At 36.7% G+C, this 16,727-nt stretch overlaps 1 protein-coding gene across 2 annotated transcripts; it reads right to left on the bottom strand.

The window, feature by feature from the left end:
- Positions 1-88: 88 nt before the first annotated feature.
- bmal1b (basic helix-loop-helix ARNT like 1b) lies at positions 89-14,252 on the bottom strand. 2 transcript variants are annotated; one of them, XM_057333313.1, is made up of 21 exons: positions 14,128-14,252; positions 11,937-12,007; positions 9,440-9,502; positions 9,181-9,319; positions 8,720-8,740; positions 7,941-8,009; positions 6,745-6,780; positions 6,261-6,299; positions 5,986-6,143; positions 5,824-5,903; positions 5,212-5,304; positions 5,012-5,129; positions 4,576-4,725; positions 4,253-4,499; positions 3,320-3,426; positions 3,074-3,224; positions 2,880-2,968; positions 2,316-2,424; positions 2,111-2,207; positions 813-906; positions 89-728 (listed from the first exon to the last, which is right to left on the bottom strand). In XM_057333313.1, exons 4-21 carry the CDS (start codon positions 9,309-9,311, stop codon positions 568-570), a joined length of 1,950 nt encoding a protein of 649 aa, XP_057189296.1. In that variant the 5' UTR covers positions 9,312-9,319; positions 9,440-9,502; positions 11,937-12,007; positions 14,128-14,252; the 3' UTR covers positions 89-567. The 2 variants fall into 2 exon arrangements, with proteins under 2 accessions (XP_057189296.1, XP_057189304.1); XM_057333321.1 differs by lacking the exon at positions 7,941-8,009 and having other exon boundaries at positions 92-728.
- Positions 14,253-16,727: the final 2,475 nt, after the last annotated feature.

Raw genomic sequence — 16,727 nt, 5'->3', positions numbered from 1 at the left:
TAAGTGACATTTTAGGATTCCGAACTGTGTGCTTAGTGGGGAAAAAATCAAAAGAAATAAATGCTTTTTATTAAAAAAAAAAATAGGTCACTTTTCAGTCTATTTAAACCATATACATTCAGATAAAAGAAGTCATATTTGTTACAATAAACAGATCTACAGTATGATACACTTTTTATAAGAATATGTGCTGAAAACAAGAACAAAAATTCATAGAGATGGCTATAAAAACGTCATTCAGGAAAAAAATGTATATGGTTTTGCTTTTGTTTGTGAAGAAAATGAAAACATTTTCAAAGCAGTACTGGCGTGTTATGGTTGTTTTGCACACTTCACGTGTCCCAGTCAGGCCAGGCCAGATACTTTTTCAGTCCTCAGTAAAACTAAAATACTGCCAAAGCAAAAGCATTTCTGACCAAGAGAAATGTAACTCGTAGCTTATCAGTCTCGGCTGGTTAGGACCAAAATGATCAGACCATGACGATTCATCGATTGTTGAATTTCACTGCACCTTGTGATGACAGTGTGACAGGTTGTACATATAGAAGAAAAAGTCTTCCAGGGCTCTTACAGTGGCCAGGGTAAGTCACTGAAGTCCACTGGACCTCCCAGACCAGCATCCGCTTCCAGAAGGCTCATGATGATCGCCATGGCAGCCTCATCACCGCTGGGGCTGCTGGAGCCAGGCTCATCCATGATGTCACCAATACCGATGTGTGAATTATCACCTAGATTGAAGACAACATTGTAAATTGTTTAAAAGCACTGCTGACAAATCAACTGTAGTTCTGTATTTCACCAGTGAAGCTTACTTAGAATAGAGCTGTTGGAGTAAGGGTATCCTATAGCATCCTGTCCTGACACCATCCCTGCAGAAGAAATGTCTGGAGTCCCACCATTGGAAATCTGACCAAAAAAGCATTTTATTTACATTTTATCTACTTTTATATACATTCTTCATAGATGGGTCATTCTCACGAAACCCTACGAAACATCATGGCAGTAAAGATTTGAATCATATAACATACAGTTTGATAACACAAAAAATGATCATAATAAAGATGATTGTGTTCTCTACCTTGGACAAACAATATTTTTTAAATTATTTATATATTTTTGCTGTTTCTGATAAAATTCTCATAACCGTAACATGTCCCGATTTGTCTGAGTGCATTATATGTTGTAATTTAAACAAGAGTAAAATTAAAATATTCTTTAAAAAAACCAACTGGATGTTCTTCCAGACCTTCTCAAATTACAAAAATTGACAAAAAAAAAGATTATTTGTGTATAATAAAAATGAAGAAATAGTGGAGGAAATTAGTGTCCATGACTGATATTCTCATTATCTGTAACATTTTTAAAAGACTGTTTAAACTCACAAATATATTTACATTAAGTTTGATTTTATGTAAAGAATCACATCTACTAGTACTTATCAAATAGCTAATACGTTAACAAATGACTTTATATTTTTCTAGTTAAAAATGTAATATTCTCTTGTCACACTGTGTACACGACGGTTTCCCTTTTCATTACCGATACAGGTAGTTTTACACATTTGAAGAAATTTTACATGTATATATTTTTTTTTAAATATAATTCGTTAATGTCTTATTATGTTAGATTAATAAAAACTTGCTTAGGCATCATGACTTCGCTTGTTTTTGCAAAACATGCTATGAGATTGACAGTTTTAAATGGTTACGGTAATTATTTTTTGGTTTACGATAAGAATTTTTAAGGCCTTTTTTGTAAAAAAATGTTTTAAAAAGTGTTAAACTGTTTATATAGTGTTAAAGTTTAGAAATTAATGCCTTTAAACATATACCTTTTTTAAATGAATATAAAGGAAATTTGTTGATACAAGTGTTTCTAAGAAAATCATGTTTGACATCTTGAAAGCAAGATTTCGTGAGAATCCCCCAGATGATATATATTGAAAGTTACAAAAGTTTATTTTTTGTACTACATAGTACAATATGTGTTTACCTCATTTGTAAGTTGCTTTGGATAAAAGCGTCTGCTAAATGACTAAATGTAAATGTACTAGTACAGGTAAAACCAGGACAGGTATCAGATGAGTCATATACCTAATACTACACTTTACCTTTCTGCCTCCAGGTGAGGATGTGTCAGGAGGGGGTGTGCCGTTGGTTATATTTAGAGGGCTTGAGCCACAACTAGACGGGGAGGAGCCTCTTATCCTGTCAGTCATACAGTAAATCAAAGTCAAGAATCATCCATTTAAAATCTCAACTCAAATATAGATTAAAAAAGTTGTTATATGGTGCTAAATGTTTTAATGAACTCACCTTTGGATCTCCATCACCTCCTCAGCAATCATGCGGCCGATCTTTCCTGCCCCAGGTCTCGTGCCTCCAGGGATCCCGGGCACAGTCTGAAGCGCACGCTTCCCTGAGCCTGCAGCCAATCAGAACACAAATGAGGAACAATATAGATTTCAAACTCACAAACTTAATCATGCACAACATTTCACATCAACTGAGTATTAAGCAAAAAACCTGCATGTTGATAACACAGAAAAGTTCAAATGAGCCATCCAAACAGCAGCATATTCTTTAATACAGAGTTTTTGCACAGCAGCACTATTAAAATAATTCTGAGATAAATAAATATTAAAAATAAAAACAATACTAATATAGCCTTCAAGTAAATATGTTTTTTTTCCTATAAATATTTTCACTAGTTGGGAACTATTGAATGTAATATAAATTAAATGTAAATGTAAACTATCGAATATATTTTTGGTTACAGTGTTAACATAAATTCTTGACTTTCACTGTCATATTGTGAGCAAAAGGCACCAGTGTATTTGTTGTTGTTTATGATAGGAAGAGTACATTAAATGTGCTTACTGTCACCGGCTGTAAGGACACTGTCCATACTCTGGGGGGAGGCAGTGAGCTGAGGATATGCAGGATCCGACCCATCGGGAGAACTGCTCCTAAAAACACACATCATCTGACTTTAGTCAGGAAATTCACTCAAACCATTAGAATAACCCATAAAATCTATCCTTGTAAACAATTAAGCGAGTATGATCACTTACGAAACAACCGTATTAGTCGAAACAATGTATTCGACTTCTTTGGTCCAAGGGTTCATGAAACTGAACCAACGGCTTCTTAAAGTTATGAAAGATCCATCTTTAATCTTGAACTTGTAACAGTTAGTTTTGATCTTCTCTCTCATCTGTAATACTGTGAAAGAATAATGAAAGAATGCCACATAAATGATCACGAGTCTAGTCGGCTCATACTCAGTGAACGAATAGAGAAATGTTCTATATTATTACCCTGTCTATGACATTCAGCAAGATGTCCAATATCATCCTGATGAAAATACTCGTAGAACGATGTGCCCAGCAGCTCCTGAGGCAGATAAGCAAGAATAGCCGTAGCCCTAAAATGAAAAGATGAGCCTGTCAAGAACAGAAATGTTTTGGCATTTCTTACAAAACAGCTTTGTATTGAGCTTCCTCAAACATGGTATTTGTTATTATTTTATTTTCAGTTGCCAATCTGAGCTACAGAAACGTTGGTGACCAATAAGTTTGTGGAAGCAAAAAATGTATTGCACAGAGGTTGCTCTTTAAACTGTTTAGGAGAAAAAGGAAACGGAAACAAATGAGGCTTAGTGGAACTGTAAAATAAATCTGTATTATAGTTAAATATTCTGGATTTAGAGTGGGAATCAGAAGAAATATACGGGACTAAAGCAAGAAACCTAAAAGGAGACTAAAGCGAAAACTTCCATTCATGTATTATGCATAATGTGAAGACGTTCTGGAAAAAAACAAATAACTTGAGTTTGAAAAACAATATTATCTTTGCAGCCTTCCATACACATACAATTGCATTAAGAAATGTAATGTGTACATGTAAGTACAGGGGTATAAATGAAGAAACAACACAACTAAGCTTTGGACCTCTGTCAATACAGTTGACATAAAATCCAAACAGTGTTTTTATCACAAATACTGTTTTAAGGTTAAATGTTTGCCCTAAATTTAGCCTCTACCCACACCGCAACCTTTCCAATGGCTATTTTTGGATATTGACCACCACTGAACTCACAAAAACAAATAAGCTGTCATGATAAATTGAGGGTTGGTCAATGAACCACCAAACAAATGCCGTTTATTCTAGATGCTTATTCTAGCCACGGCATTATTTTTAGGTCTGGCCACAAACACATTTCATCACTGTCAAATCCAAATCCGACTTGCCTTTGGTCCACAAAGACAAACTTCCCATCAATGGCGTGACGTGAGATGTACTCAGTGGGCTTCACCCGGACGTCTCCGTTCATGGGCTGAGGGACAATGTGAGGATGCAAACGGCCGATGGCCACCAGGCAGCTGAGATTACAGCCTTCATTATCAGGCTCGTTGTCTTCATCTAAGCCAATTTTAGTGGGCGGCCAGCTCTTTAGATAGCCAGTGCTGTGGATGGTGCAGAAGCTTTTGCGATCGGCTGGAGTGTTAAAAAGCGATCGTTAAACAAAGTTGTCTGTGCATGCAAGTATTACTGGTCATTCCTGATCATTTACCTTTCTTTTTGGAGCATGTGGAGGCAAAGTCTTTGTCCTCCATTTTGACCAGCGACCTGTTGCACTTCATCCTGCAGAAGAAGGAGCGGCGGGCACCTGAGCGCAGTCTGGAGGGACCGGGTGTGATGTCCGTCCGAACTGGCAGCCCGGCTGAGAAAAGAACAACACACTTTTTTTCACACAACATTTCAGATGAGAACCATATTAACAGCAACTCTGCTCCAAGTTCAACTGATCTTCCGTTCAAACATTAAACATCATAGACATCAACCATCATGAATTATGGATAATTCATTCCCAGAATGCATTGCTACTAGTAAAAAGGACTCCAGGATGCAAAGTATCTACATGTAATGCACTCAATACACATGTGTAATGCAAGCATATGTTTCGATTTCAAAAGTTCTTCTGATCCAAGTGTCTGTAGGTGACTTACTCTTTGCATCGATGAGTCTCTCCCGCGGTGCTGTGTCAGACGAGGAGAGCTGCTCCTTCACTTTTGCTATGTCTTTAGGATGCAAATAGTCAAACAAACTCTGGCCAATCAGATCATTCTGAAAGAGAGAAAAAGCAGTGGCAATACTGACCGGGTCATGTGGTTATTATACAGTCTGTATTGACATTAACAGGTCTAACCTGGCTGTAATTCAGAATTTTGTGGACAGACTCGGACACAAACAGAATTTTTCCACGATCGCAGCCGACCACGAAAAGAAAACCATCAGCTGCCTAGAAGACATGAAGAGTTTGTTTGCAAAAATCATTTTTGTTATTACGTTATCATGTTTTATTGTGTTAGCTAGCTGTATTTTTTTTTAGTTATTATTACTTAATTAAAACAACCCAACTGCAGTTTGATTGATATTAACTGTAATGCACAATCAAAAAAACTGATTTTTGATTTTTTTTTAAACCGAGTTATCTGTTTTTGCAAATGAACTCTTCACATTTTAAAATATATTTTTATGCTCTGGGTTTCAGACATTACAACACATATTCAATGTTTTATTTTATGTTCTTTTTTTAATTAACATAATATTAAAATGAAATTGTTTTATTTCATTTTTTTGAATGATCAATTAATACATGGTTAGCTTGTCATTATCACAACAATAAACCATAACAAACAACAATAAATAATGTAAGCAGAGGGGTTTTCTTGTCAATCTGAGTGGGTTCGTTTTGCAATAATAAGCATCTAAATCAGAAAGCATAAAATAATATCTAGTATTTGTTTATGTCACCTACCTTTAATATTAAGTGCTTTAGTTCATCGTCTGATAAGAAGGCGGGCTTATAGTTAGCTTCAGTATAAGGGTTTGATGCACCTTAAAGAGAAAGTAGCAATGAGTTTTATTGAGCGTATCAGTTTGTTCATGGACTGTCTGAATGAGACGGTGTAAATCTCACCTCGTAGTGTTTTCATATGTTGGACGGCCATGCGCAGCACAGTGAGTTTGTCCAGTTTCCGAGACATGGCGTTGCAGGTAGGCACTAATGAAGCCAGTTCATCGATGAAGTTGTTCATCTTATCTCTCCGTCTCTTCTCTATCTGACTGTGAGCTTCCCTGTGCAAAACCAAGAGCACACAATACAAGGAATGTTATAATAGACAGTAATAGAGTATGTTTGTGTGCTGATCATATACTGTAAGCAGGTTAAAACAGTATTTCGGATTTCAGCACCTTGCATTCTTAATCCGACCCTGGTGATCGACACAGTCACTGTTCAGAGAAAAAAGGTAACGGTTAGTTAATAGCATAAACTAACTATATACATGCAAAGAAAAAAATACAACAAATAAAATGTTTTCAATTATAAAATTAGGAAAAAGTACTGCATATGGACGCTTTGGTGTCCAACTAATTGCAAACCTAAAGCATTCATTACAAAAGCTTAATATTTTGTTACATTTTTTTTTAAGTCAAAATCTTAAATGTCCAAAATAAAACTGCAGAAATGTAATATAGTTTATTGGTAGCAGAGACTTTAAGGTAAGGACTTAAGGAGAAAAAACTTTCATAACTAAAATGAACGATTAAATACTTTGTAAATATTTGTGTGTGACAAATAACCCTAGTCTCCCTTACACAAGATTTTGCTAACATGAAATCCAAAACATACATCTAAAACAGGATGAGTAAAAAGAATTGACTCAAATACGCTTACCTTCCAAGTTTTTCCATATCTGTGTCCATACTGTCCCTTGAAACCAAAACAACAGTACAAATACATTACTCTAAATTGTTCGAGTCAACTTTTGTACTTTGAGTGTATACAAAAGCAATTCATGTTTTTATTCCAAATAAATCTTTATCTTTCAAACGAATCGACGGTTCTCACTTGTTGATTCTGATTAAAAATCCTTTAGGATTTAGCTTTAGGTTAGTTGGGGGGCAGATCAAGACTTAATTTCACAACAGCGTAACAGTGAATATATAACAGTAAGCATATCCAATGACATGATAACCATTTCACACGCCATCCGTGCCATCGTTTCATAATAGCCTGTTTCATAACTGCTCGGAATGAGAGTAATTTAACACGTTGACATAAGGGGTTGACAACAATTAGCCTGATAACATCTAGACTACAACTTAATCCTGTCGCTTAAGTCAGTGGTTCTCAAACTTTGTCGTTGTAAGGCCCCCTTTGTGTAGAGTGCATCACTTTGCGGCCCCCCAAATAAAGACTTATAATCTTAAATTTAACATTTTTATTTAAACAAAAACATACTCGGTTATACAATGCTGAAACATCAATTCTTTTGTCTGGTGGTCTTATTTTTCTGATGTTTGATTGCATAAAATCTATGATCAATTTCTATATTTCATAAAATGCTACAAAATCTGTGGCCCCCCTGGATCCATCTCGGGGGCCCCCAGTTTGAGAACTACTGGCTTAAGTAACCATTTTCCATTAGAATAATGCCCTGAATCTCAAATCTAGCTCACCCAAAGTGACAAATTCTGTCATTTATTCACCTTCATGTCATTCAAAACCTACAGTATGTATGACTCTTTCTTCTGTGGAACACAAAAGAAGATATTTTGAGAAATGTCTCAGTGGTTTTGTATCCATACGATGGAGGTCAATGGGGACCAATATTGTTTGGTTACCAACATTCTTCTAAGAAATATCTTCTTTTGTGTTCTGGTGAAGAAAGAAAGTCATACAGGTTTAAAATGACATGAGGGCGAGTAAATGATGAAAGAATGTTCACGTTTGAGTGAACTCTTCTTCTTCATCTCTTTCAGATGTTGCTCTGATGTGGTCTGATATCTCGTACTGATATCTCTGCATGTTACATTTGTCACGAAACAATGATTTGACCATTTGTTGTCTCTTCATCAATACTCACTGACCATTCAATCTCAGGAGATTGTGAGAGCTGTGAGTTTGGGATGAGGAACCTCATCCATGAAGCTTCAGATCTGAGAGGATAAAATTGTATTTTTCTCAAAAACAAAAGGGGTCTCATATTTTAGATTTAATAAACCGGTGCTCAAAGAGGGTCTTGCAAAACCCTCACATATTGGTACTTTAAGAGTACCTTGGCTCAGTGACGTTATCAGATGGTGATGCCATAAGATACTGTATATACTGTAATATGGTAGTGAGAGACTATAATACCCATACACCATGTTAGTGTAAATGAATGAATACCATAGTATTATCATCACGGTAGTGTCCATGAATGGCCATGAAAAAATTCTGTCATCATTTACTCACCCTCGAGCTGTTCCAAATCGGTGTCAATACATTTGTTCTGATGAACACAGAAAGATATTTGGAAGAATGCTTGTAACCAAACAGTTCTTGGCCACCAATGACTACCATAGTAGGAAAAACTATGACTATGGTAGTCAAAAGTGCCCAAAAACTGTTTGCTGTCCTGCATTCTTCAAAATATCTTCTTTTGTGTTCAACAGAACAAAGACATTTAAAAAGCATTTTTCTACTACACTAGACATTTATACAGATACAGATTTGGAACAACTTGAGGGTGAGTAAATGAAGACAGAATGTTCTTTTTTGGTTGAATTGTTCCTTTAACTGTGGTCTTCCATTGTATTTTATATGTTACGTTTTGTAAAGGGAGTGCACATTTACTGTACTAAGAGTTATTTATGCTTATACTTACTCAAAAGAAAATCCATCGATTCTGTGAAATGACAGACATTGACAGTTTAATTACACTTATACCACATTTCAAGTAATGTTTTATGTTTGCTATTCTGTGATGAAAATATAATTTTACAACATTACAAAAATACTGCTTGCAACATTTTTTTGTAAGAAAATACCTAACTTTGACTTGTTAAAGAAAACTGCTGGTTGAGACTGAAACTGTGCTCAACAAATCAAATTTTGCAATATAGTGTTCTCGACTTAAGGCACTTTTATGGCTCACTGATTTCAATATTTGTTCTGTGACAAACTGGTATACAAGTTAAAATTTTACAAATGCTACTTTAATATTTAAAATGTATAAAAATTAAAAATCTGCGACAAATCTTCTCAACAATGTAATATTTGAGAAACAGAAGTTATGGACACAATTGCACATCAATTCTATGGGTGTGTTAATGATGGAGCTCTTACTGATAGTCGGAGGAGCTGCTTTTCCTCTTGCGGTTGTAGTCTAAACCCATGGAGCTGCAGATCAGGTCTGCGGAACTGGGGGACATGAACTCATTCATCGTGGAGGAGATGTCCATTCTTTGGTCTGCCATCAGATCATCTGTAAAATGTCAACCATAACAAATCAAAATCATAATTTCCCTAAAACATTCATATCTCTTTGGCAAACAGAAAATATTCAACAGGTCAATGGAGGTAGAAAGATAAAGGTAACTGTTACCACAGAGGTTGTCAAGGTCCACTCTCACTTCACCATCTCCTGAGGCTGTCGGCCAAAATTCTTCTGTAAGGAAAGACAGCTGGAGATATAATCACAAGCCTGTCACAAGCTCGAGTATTTTATAACCCGGTTACAAGAGAGGGGTTAGGTGATATGATTGGACTCCCCCTCCTGAATGTGACATCATTGACCTTAAAGACAGATGGGCGACAACCACCCTCTGTTAAGATACGATCAGGAGACGAAATCAACTATAATTTACAGACTAAATCTTTAGCAACCTTTTGATAAACAAACCAATATGTTTAATATTTATAATATTAAAGATATACAATTCAAAGAAGCAAATTGTATACATTTTTATTCTTAACTAGGTATCAGCCTTGTCCTAGCTGTTTTTTTGTTTTGTTTTGTGCTTAAAGGTCCAGTGTGTAATTGTTTGGAGGATCTATTGACAGAAATGCAATATACTGTACATAACTATGTCTTCAGAGGTGTATAAAGGCCTTACATAATGAAGCGTTATGTTTTTATTACCTTAGAATGAGCCATTTCTATCTACATGCACCGTGGGTACACTTGCATTGAATTCACCATGTTGTTTCTACAGTAGCCCTAAATGGACAAACTGCTCTACAGAGCGCGTTTGGTAAATATTTTATCTCCTTCGACAAAGAAGCGTAAACATGATGATATCTTAGTCCTGTGTCAGCCACCGTAGTGCTTGGAAAGGTAGGGGTCAGCGGCGGAGTGAGAGTGTTGGAGTGTTGCAATTTGCAACCTCACCACTAGATGCTGCTAAATTGCATACACTGGACCTTTAAGAAAAAACCTTTTTTCACAGAAATGTCAACATTTGATACAGTACAGCTACAAAATACATGTGAACAACACAGCTCAGATAAATTGGTCTTGGCATCATGCTTGGAAATGCTCAAGCTCTTACTGAAATACTTTTTTGCAGACCTTAGTATCTCTGCAAATATGGTCACTGTTGAGACATTGTCTAAACATGACATTCGCTGCCAGGACCTTTCTAACACTGTTATTCTCTTTGATGTAATCATTAACTCTGACCTATTTTTCACCTGCTTACTACAGACTTGATCCAACTGACCTGACCAACTCAGGATGTCATGACACCCAATAACTAGAGCTTCAATTATTACCCCTGAGCTCCCCATGCCACCGGCAGCCTGCTAGGTCAGCAAATCCATAATGTGCAAAGATCATTGACTGTTCTATTTACTAACAGGACTGTATTCACAACTCTTTTATTTGCATTGTGAAATGTACCATAGTTTCTTTCCACATCATATGACTACTGTCAGAAACGATAATTCAAATACAACAAAAATCACTATTACTATTATTAAACTTCAGCATGCATGGTTTGAGCTGCAGAAATGAATGAGAGGTTTCTAAGCCATCAGATGTGTTATGTTTGCCTAAAGGCGAGACATTTTCTTGGGAACACATTGTAACTGAGAGTTAGGGGTGGACTCATTTGACCTGTACCAGGAAGGTAGTACTGTACCTGTACCAGGAAGCAACGGACTAAAAAACATTCAAAACATTTTCAAAACACCCTGGCACCCACAGCCAAGCACGAACTCACATTTTCTAAAGAAAATATTCAAATCTAAAGTCAAGCAACCAAAGTTATCAACAGGTAGGTGGAAGGAAATAACAACAAATCCTAACAACGTTTGTGACTGTTTTTACACTTCATATTCATATAAAGTTGGAAAATATTTAGAAAAAACCTTGACATTAGCATTTGTGGTTTAAAAATTGATGAGTCAAATTATCCTTGTTTCAATGTTACCACAATATCACACCAAGCAATGTATGTTACATTAGAAGTAAGGAAACCTATATGTGAATAATACCAGACAAAAAAACGGTGGTTCACAAAAGCAGCGCTGGTGAATGTAGGTCACTCGAGTAAGCCTGTTAATTTACAGGATGTTTTTAAAGAAGGAAATAATCTGACATGATTTGCCTTCACTTCTTTAATGACTGCTTACATGAACTAAATGAACAAGAACAATAAAAATGTTGTGCTTTAAAATAAATACTTCCATCTTTCCCTAACTTCAACTTCAGTCCTACTTGTAAAGCTTTGAAGTCCACACTTATTTTTTATCTCATTGGACAAAGTGTTAAATGCTCTATCATTTGTGAGTTTTTACTTTGGATTTATGTGATGAAAAAAACGTTAATGTACTGTGCATGTCATTTCAAAGTCACAACCACATTTATTTTCCATACATGCGAGTACAGGAAGACAGATGCCATTAAACTAAAGCCATATGTAATCTCTGAGTCATTATGCACTGAATAATGTCTTATGACTATGAATTCATATGGGTTTGGAACAGCATGAGGGTGACTTTTAATTTTTAATTTAGCTAAAACCATCCCTTTATATATGCAATGCATTACACAATCATTCCACTCCTCATTTCCAAATATCCAAAAGCACATTCGGTACCTCAGAGAGCAGCCGTCTCCTCACAGCTCTGGCTTCTGTTGAAAGCTGAAACACACAAACAAGCACTGGACCTGAGGGAGAAAAGGCCAGAGACGAAACAACAGAGTGAGAATAAAATTTAGAAAGCAACATTATTCCTCAGAACTGCTATGTGTAGGCAGATTTAGTGAATATTGTGTGGTGAGTTATATCAATGATGGGGGCAGCAGATGGTGTACTGCAGCAAAGGATCATGGGAGGACAGAGGACTCCTGCGTACTGACTGCAGTGTAGCATTCAAGTCGCTTAACAGCCCGATCGCAATGCCTAACGCGATGTATGTGCTTTACCTGCACAGCATGACACCTAAACAGGTGTCACAAGAACCTCAAAAGCGACCCGAACAAGAATGATCAACAATGGAAATATGGAACAAAAAACCTTCGTGGATGTACTGCACGACCTGTCACAGACCTAAAGTACAGGATCCAGTGCAAATATTTCTAATGTAATTTACGGCAGCACTCATAAATAACCGAAACATGCCTTAGTTTTCCAACAATGTGGTGAAATGAACAATAAAAAAATACCGTATAAAGTATAAAGACATGATGCATCACATTTACATACAATGTCAAAAACGCTGCACTCCCTAAAATGTCCAAAAAATGCTGCTCGTTTATAGAGGCATTCAAAAATTAACCATGGTTTAATAACAGTAAAGTTAAGAAACCATGTTTTTGGCCATAGTGATCACCATTTGTATTTACAACATACACCATAGTAAAACTATGGTTATTGTGGTGAGACCATACATACATTTGTGGCTATTATGGTTAACGAGTAAAAACTATGTAAAACCAAAATGATGCACCTATATGATGCCCATGCTCTACTGTATGTGCCAATGACAGCCAAAGATGTTGCACGCGGCTAAATGCCCAAAAATGTTGCCAGGGAAGTCAGCTAATTTGAGACACATGCTGTGTCTCATTTCGTAAGGCTGCGTCCTCCAGAGGTCTCATTCGAAGGCTGCTATGTCATCGAGGCTGTCTCGTTTCATAAAAGCAGGTAGGACTCTCCGGAGGCACCCTTCAAATGCGACCTACTTTGACAGGAATTCGGAGGATACATGAGCTGTATCCTTCGTTGCTAGAGATAACCCACAATTCTTTGCGTCGGCCAACGTCTGTTATTTGAATAAACGGCAACAGCTGCACATTCAATCAAATATGTGGTGTTTAAATGTTAACAGTTTACAATTTGTGTATGTCTATGACAACACGTTGCACTCGCACACCTGTCAAATTAATTTAAATGATTTCTACATGATTTAAGAGGTAAAACGTTGGTTACTTTCTACCCTAAACAATGCCAAAAGAGATAAACAAATATACAATTTTTGCCTTACTGTTTCAAAACGTTTAAAAATCGCAAAACACTTGTAAACCTATTTACTACTTATGCCTGCTAAGATTAAAAAAACGTGACACAAATTGTAAACTGTTAACATTTAAACACCACATATTTGACTGAATGTGCAGCTGTTGCCGTTTATTCAAATAACAGACGTTAGCCGACGCATAGAATTGTGGGTTATCTCTAGCAACGAAGGATTCACCTCATGTGTCCTCCGAATTCTCGTGAAAGTAGGTCGCATTAGAAGGGTGCATACGGAGTGTCCTACCTGCTTTTATGAAGCGAGACAGCCTCGATGACGTAGCAGGCTTCAAATGAGACCTCCGGAGGACGCAGCCTTCCGAAATGAGACACAGCTAATGTTTACAGTTCTGACGCACCGCACCGGGAGGGGTCGCCCATACACTACAGTGACGGCAAAGAGTCCTTGATCACTCTTTCAAAATCATTTTTTAGCGAATCCATGCATACTTGAATTCGCCTATATGCGCTTAGATTGAGTGACTATTTTCCTGAACAAATGTAATGTCGTCATTGTTATATGACTGAAACAGTCATTGCATAAGGTATGACGATGGCAGCTTGTATAGAAATAAATAAACAACTCCAGGTGAGTACTAAATTAGTAAGACGATGTCAGCTAGGATTGTCACTTGACAAGCTAGGCTCAATATAGTATACAAGTTAAACGCAGTTCGCTTGAGGTGAATACCCAATGGAGTACAGAAATATAATAAGATATAGAAAGACGGCACAATATAACACGTTAAGAGATCAGATGGGTCATACTTACATGAAGGCAGAAAAGCACACGAATGACCAAGCGAATGCGGACGCCACTGTGCAGTATTATATATTTTCGCTTTGACCTACTTTCCTCTGTGTAATAACTAGCGGACCACTAACCTACTTATTGAGCCAATGGCATCCATTTGCGGACTAAGCGCTGAGTGTTTTATCCAACCAAAAAGCGAGTTGTGTTCGAATAACAAATGAGAACACACGTAGAAAGAGCATAGCCAATGAAACAATTCGCCATTAAAAATCGCCCAAATATTGTAGCATCATAACATGATTCAGGAAGATAGTGGTAGATTCAGGGAAAATGTCAGGCTAATTATTATGACAACGGGGAATGGGTGTTCCGTCCATAGATATCTATGGTTCCGTCTATCTTAGACAGTCATTAGTATTATTCAAATGTTCTGAATTAGTTTGGTCGACCCTGCTGTTAACACGTGCGAAATAGTAAATATTTACGGGCATAGTATTTACGCAAAGTTCAATGGTCTTTGGATTTGAATGGTTTGGAATTAAATAGGGATCCATAGTAACAGCCTTAGATACTACGTTTCTAACATAATGAGGTTTCTTTATTATATTGACATTGTAGCAATGCAATGCAGTAACGAAAATGGATACACGTGTATGGCTAAAAGGAAATAGCTTCCATTCATTTAAAGACGACGCAAACTTTATCGAAACCAAAAACAATCGTCACGTACACATGTTAGCCACTCGGAGGCGCCAAAACAACATGAAAGACACTGAATGGCCTTTGGAATATTAATATTTCAGGTTCGTATGTGGACTCTACCTTCCTAATTATAGAATGAATAACTTTTTGACACAAAATAATTTTAATTCAAATTTGTATTAATGTCGCAGACCATCTACAATGAATGCTGGCAAGCTGAACGCAGATGGGCTGGTCACCTTATTGTAACCATAAGATGCCTCACGGGACATTTCGAATGTGTTTAGAGGACAAATGGATCCCTTGAGGGCCTGCATAATCTATTATTAATGGCAGGGCTGACCCTATGGTGTCTGCAGACGATTAGCTTTAGTGTAGCGAGGCTGTACTGTATAAACTATGAAATATAGCATTAACTATCTTAATGTTATATTTCATCTATGTTTGCACCATGTGTATACTTTCTTCTGCACTAAGCTCCTGTCGCCAAGTTCCTTCTGATTCTGAAACTAGCTTAAAGAGATAGCCGTGATGATCATTTACTCACCCTCAGGTTGTTTCAAACCTGTATAAATGTCTTTGTTCTGTTGAACACAGAGAAAGATATTTGGAATAATGTTAGCAATTTTCAGTTCTGGGACATCATCCACAGTTGTATTTTTTGTTCTGTTGAACACATAATGAGATATTTTGAAGAATTTAGGAAAACGAAGAGTTCTCGGGCACTTTTGACTACCATTTAATTCTTCCTACTATGGTAGTCAATGACGTCCCGGAACTGAAAATGACTTACATTCTTCCAAATATCTTTCTTTGTGTTCATCGGAATTTATACAGGTATGAAACTACATGAGCGTGAGTAAATGATGACAGAATTTTCATTTTTGGATGAACTATCCCTTTAATATGTAAAACAAGGAAATGAATCATGAATCTGCTAATTGTCACATTACAGACCAATGACAATAATTAAAGGATGGAAATGGAAACATGACACCCTCAGATCTATAGATTCTATAGTCTTGCAGACACATAAATATACAAATGCATCAACAACTTAAATAAAAAAAATAGTTTCTAGGCAACTTAATAGTGAGACATTTCCGTGGCAAATGTAGGGACATATGTCTTCCATGTTTATGTCCAATGAATAAATAGGATCTGATTAAAAACAGCAATAGCCTATAAGTAACCACAAATCTTTGCATTTGTCTAAAAGCATATAAATTGTTGCACTGGTTAAAATAAAAAAATTACTGCTGTATGAAAGTTTTGAAATCACTCTTCAGCTTCAGAAAGTTCTGTTTAGAGTTGTTTGCTTGGCACAGCGTGTGATGGCTTGGTGACAGCTTCTTTTCAAGGGACAGAAAAGAAAAGTGATTGGTGTGCAAACATTGCCTTTCTTGCCAGGCATGCAGATAGAATAGAGAGAGGCAGACTGACAAAGCTGTGTTTGAATGAAAAGTTTTCACTGAATCATGTGCGACATGAAATCCATGTGAAGTTCAGGTAATTCACACATCATATGTAAACCATAAAACACTAAGCTAAGCTGCAATAAAACAAAGCAATTGTTGGCTAATATGTACAGGTTTCTTGTGTAAAAGTCTCTCTTTTACATTCTGACTCATATTAAAACAGGCAAAGGCCACTATTGGCCTGACTTTGATGCAGACAAACTTACAGAAAGGCAGGCGGGTGACAAATGATCCAGGGGAATGTGTTCAGGATGGCAAACATCCGAGCCTTGTTGTGAATGAGATTTTCACTGTGGAAAGCCTCTTGAAGTGACTTCTAGAGCGTTTCCATGTGCTTTGGGTGTAACTACATATAGATCTTATGGACTCACAAATAAATGGCCTCAGTAAAGTCTCAGAACCCCGAGTCGAACTTTCTAAAACTGTTTGAAGGAACTA

Source organism: Triplophysa rosa, linkage group LG1, assembly GCF_024868665.1.
Source record: "Triplophysa rosa linkage group LG1, Trosa_1v2, whole genome shotgun sequence".
In the NCBI taxonomy this organism is placed as follows: domain Eukaryota; kingdom Metazoa; phylum Chordata; class Actinopteri; order Cypriniformes; family Nemacheilidae; genus Triplophysa; species Triplophysa rosa.
This window is presented reverse-complemented; position numbering and strand designations above follow the sequence as displayed.

Bases quoted from the DNA above. Each gene is read 5' to 3' on its own strand.
- bmal1b (XM_057333313.1), bottom strand. From the start codon at position 9,311: ATGGCAGACCAAAGAATGGACATCTCCTCCACGATGAATGAGTTCATG. The intron at 6,144-6,260 runs GTGCTGAAATCC...GGTTTTGCACAG, and splicing joins GGTCGGATTAAGAATGCAAG to GGAAGCTCACAGTCAGATAG. The intron at 3,225-3,319 runs GTAATAATATAG...ATTCTTTCACAG, and splicing joins TGCTGAATGTCATAGACAGG to TATTACAGATGAGAGAGAAG.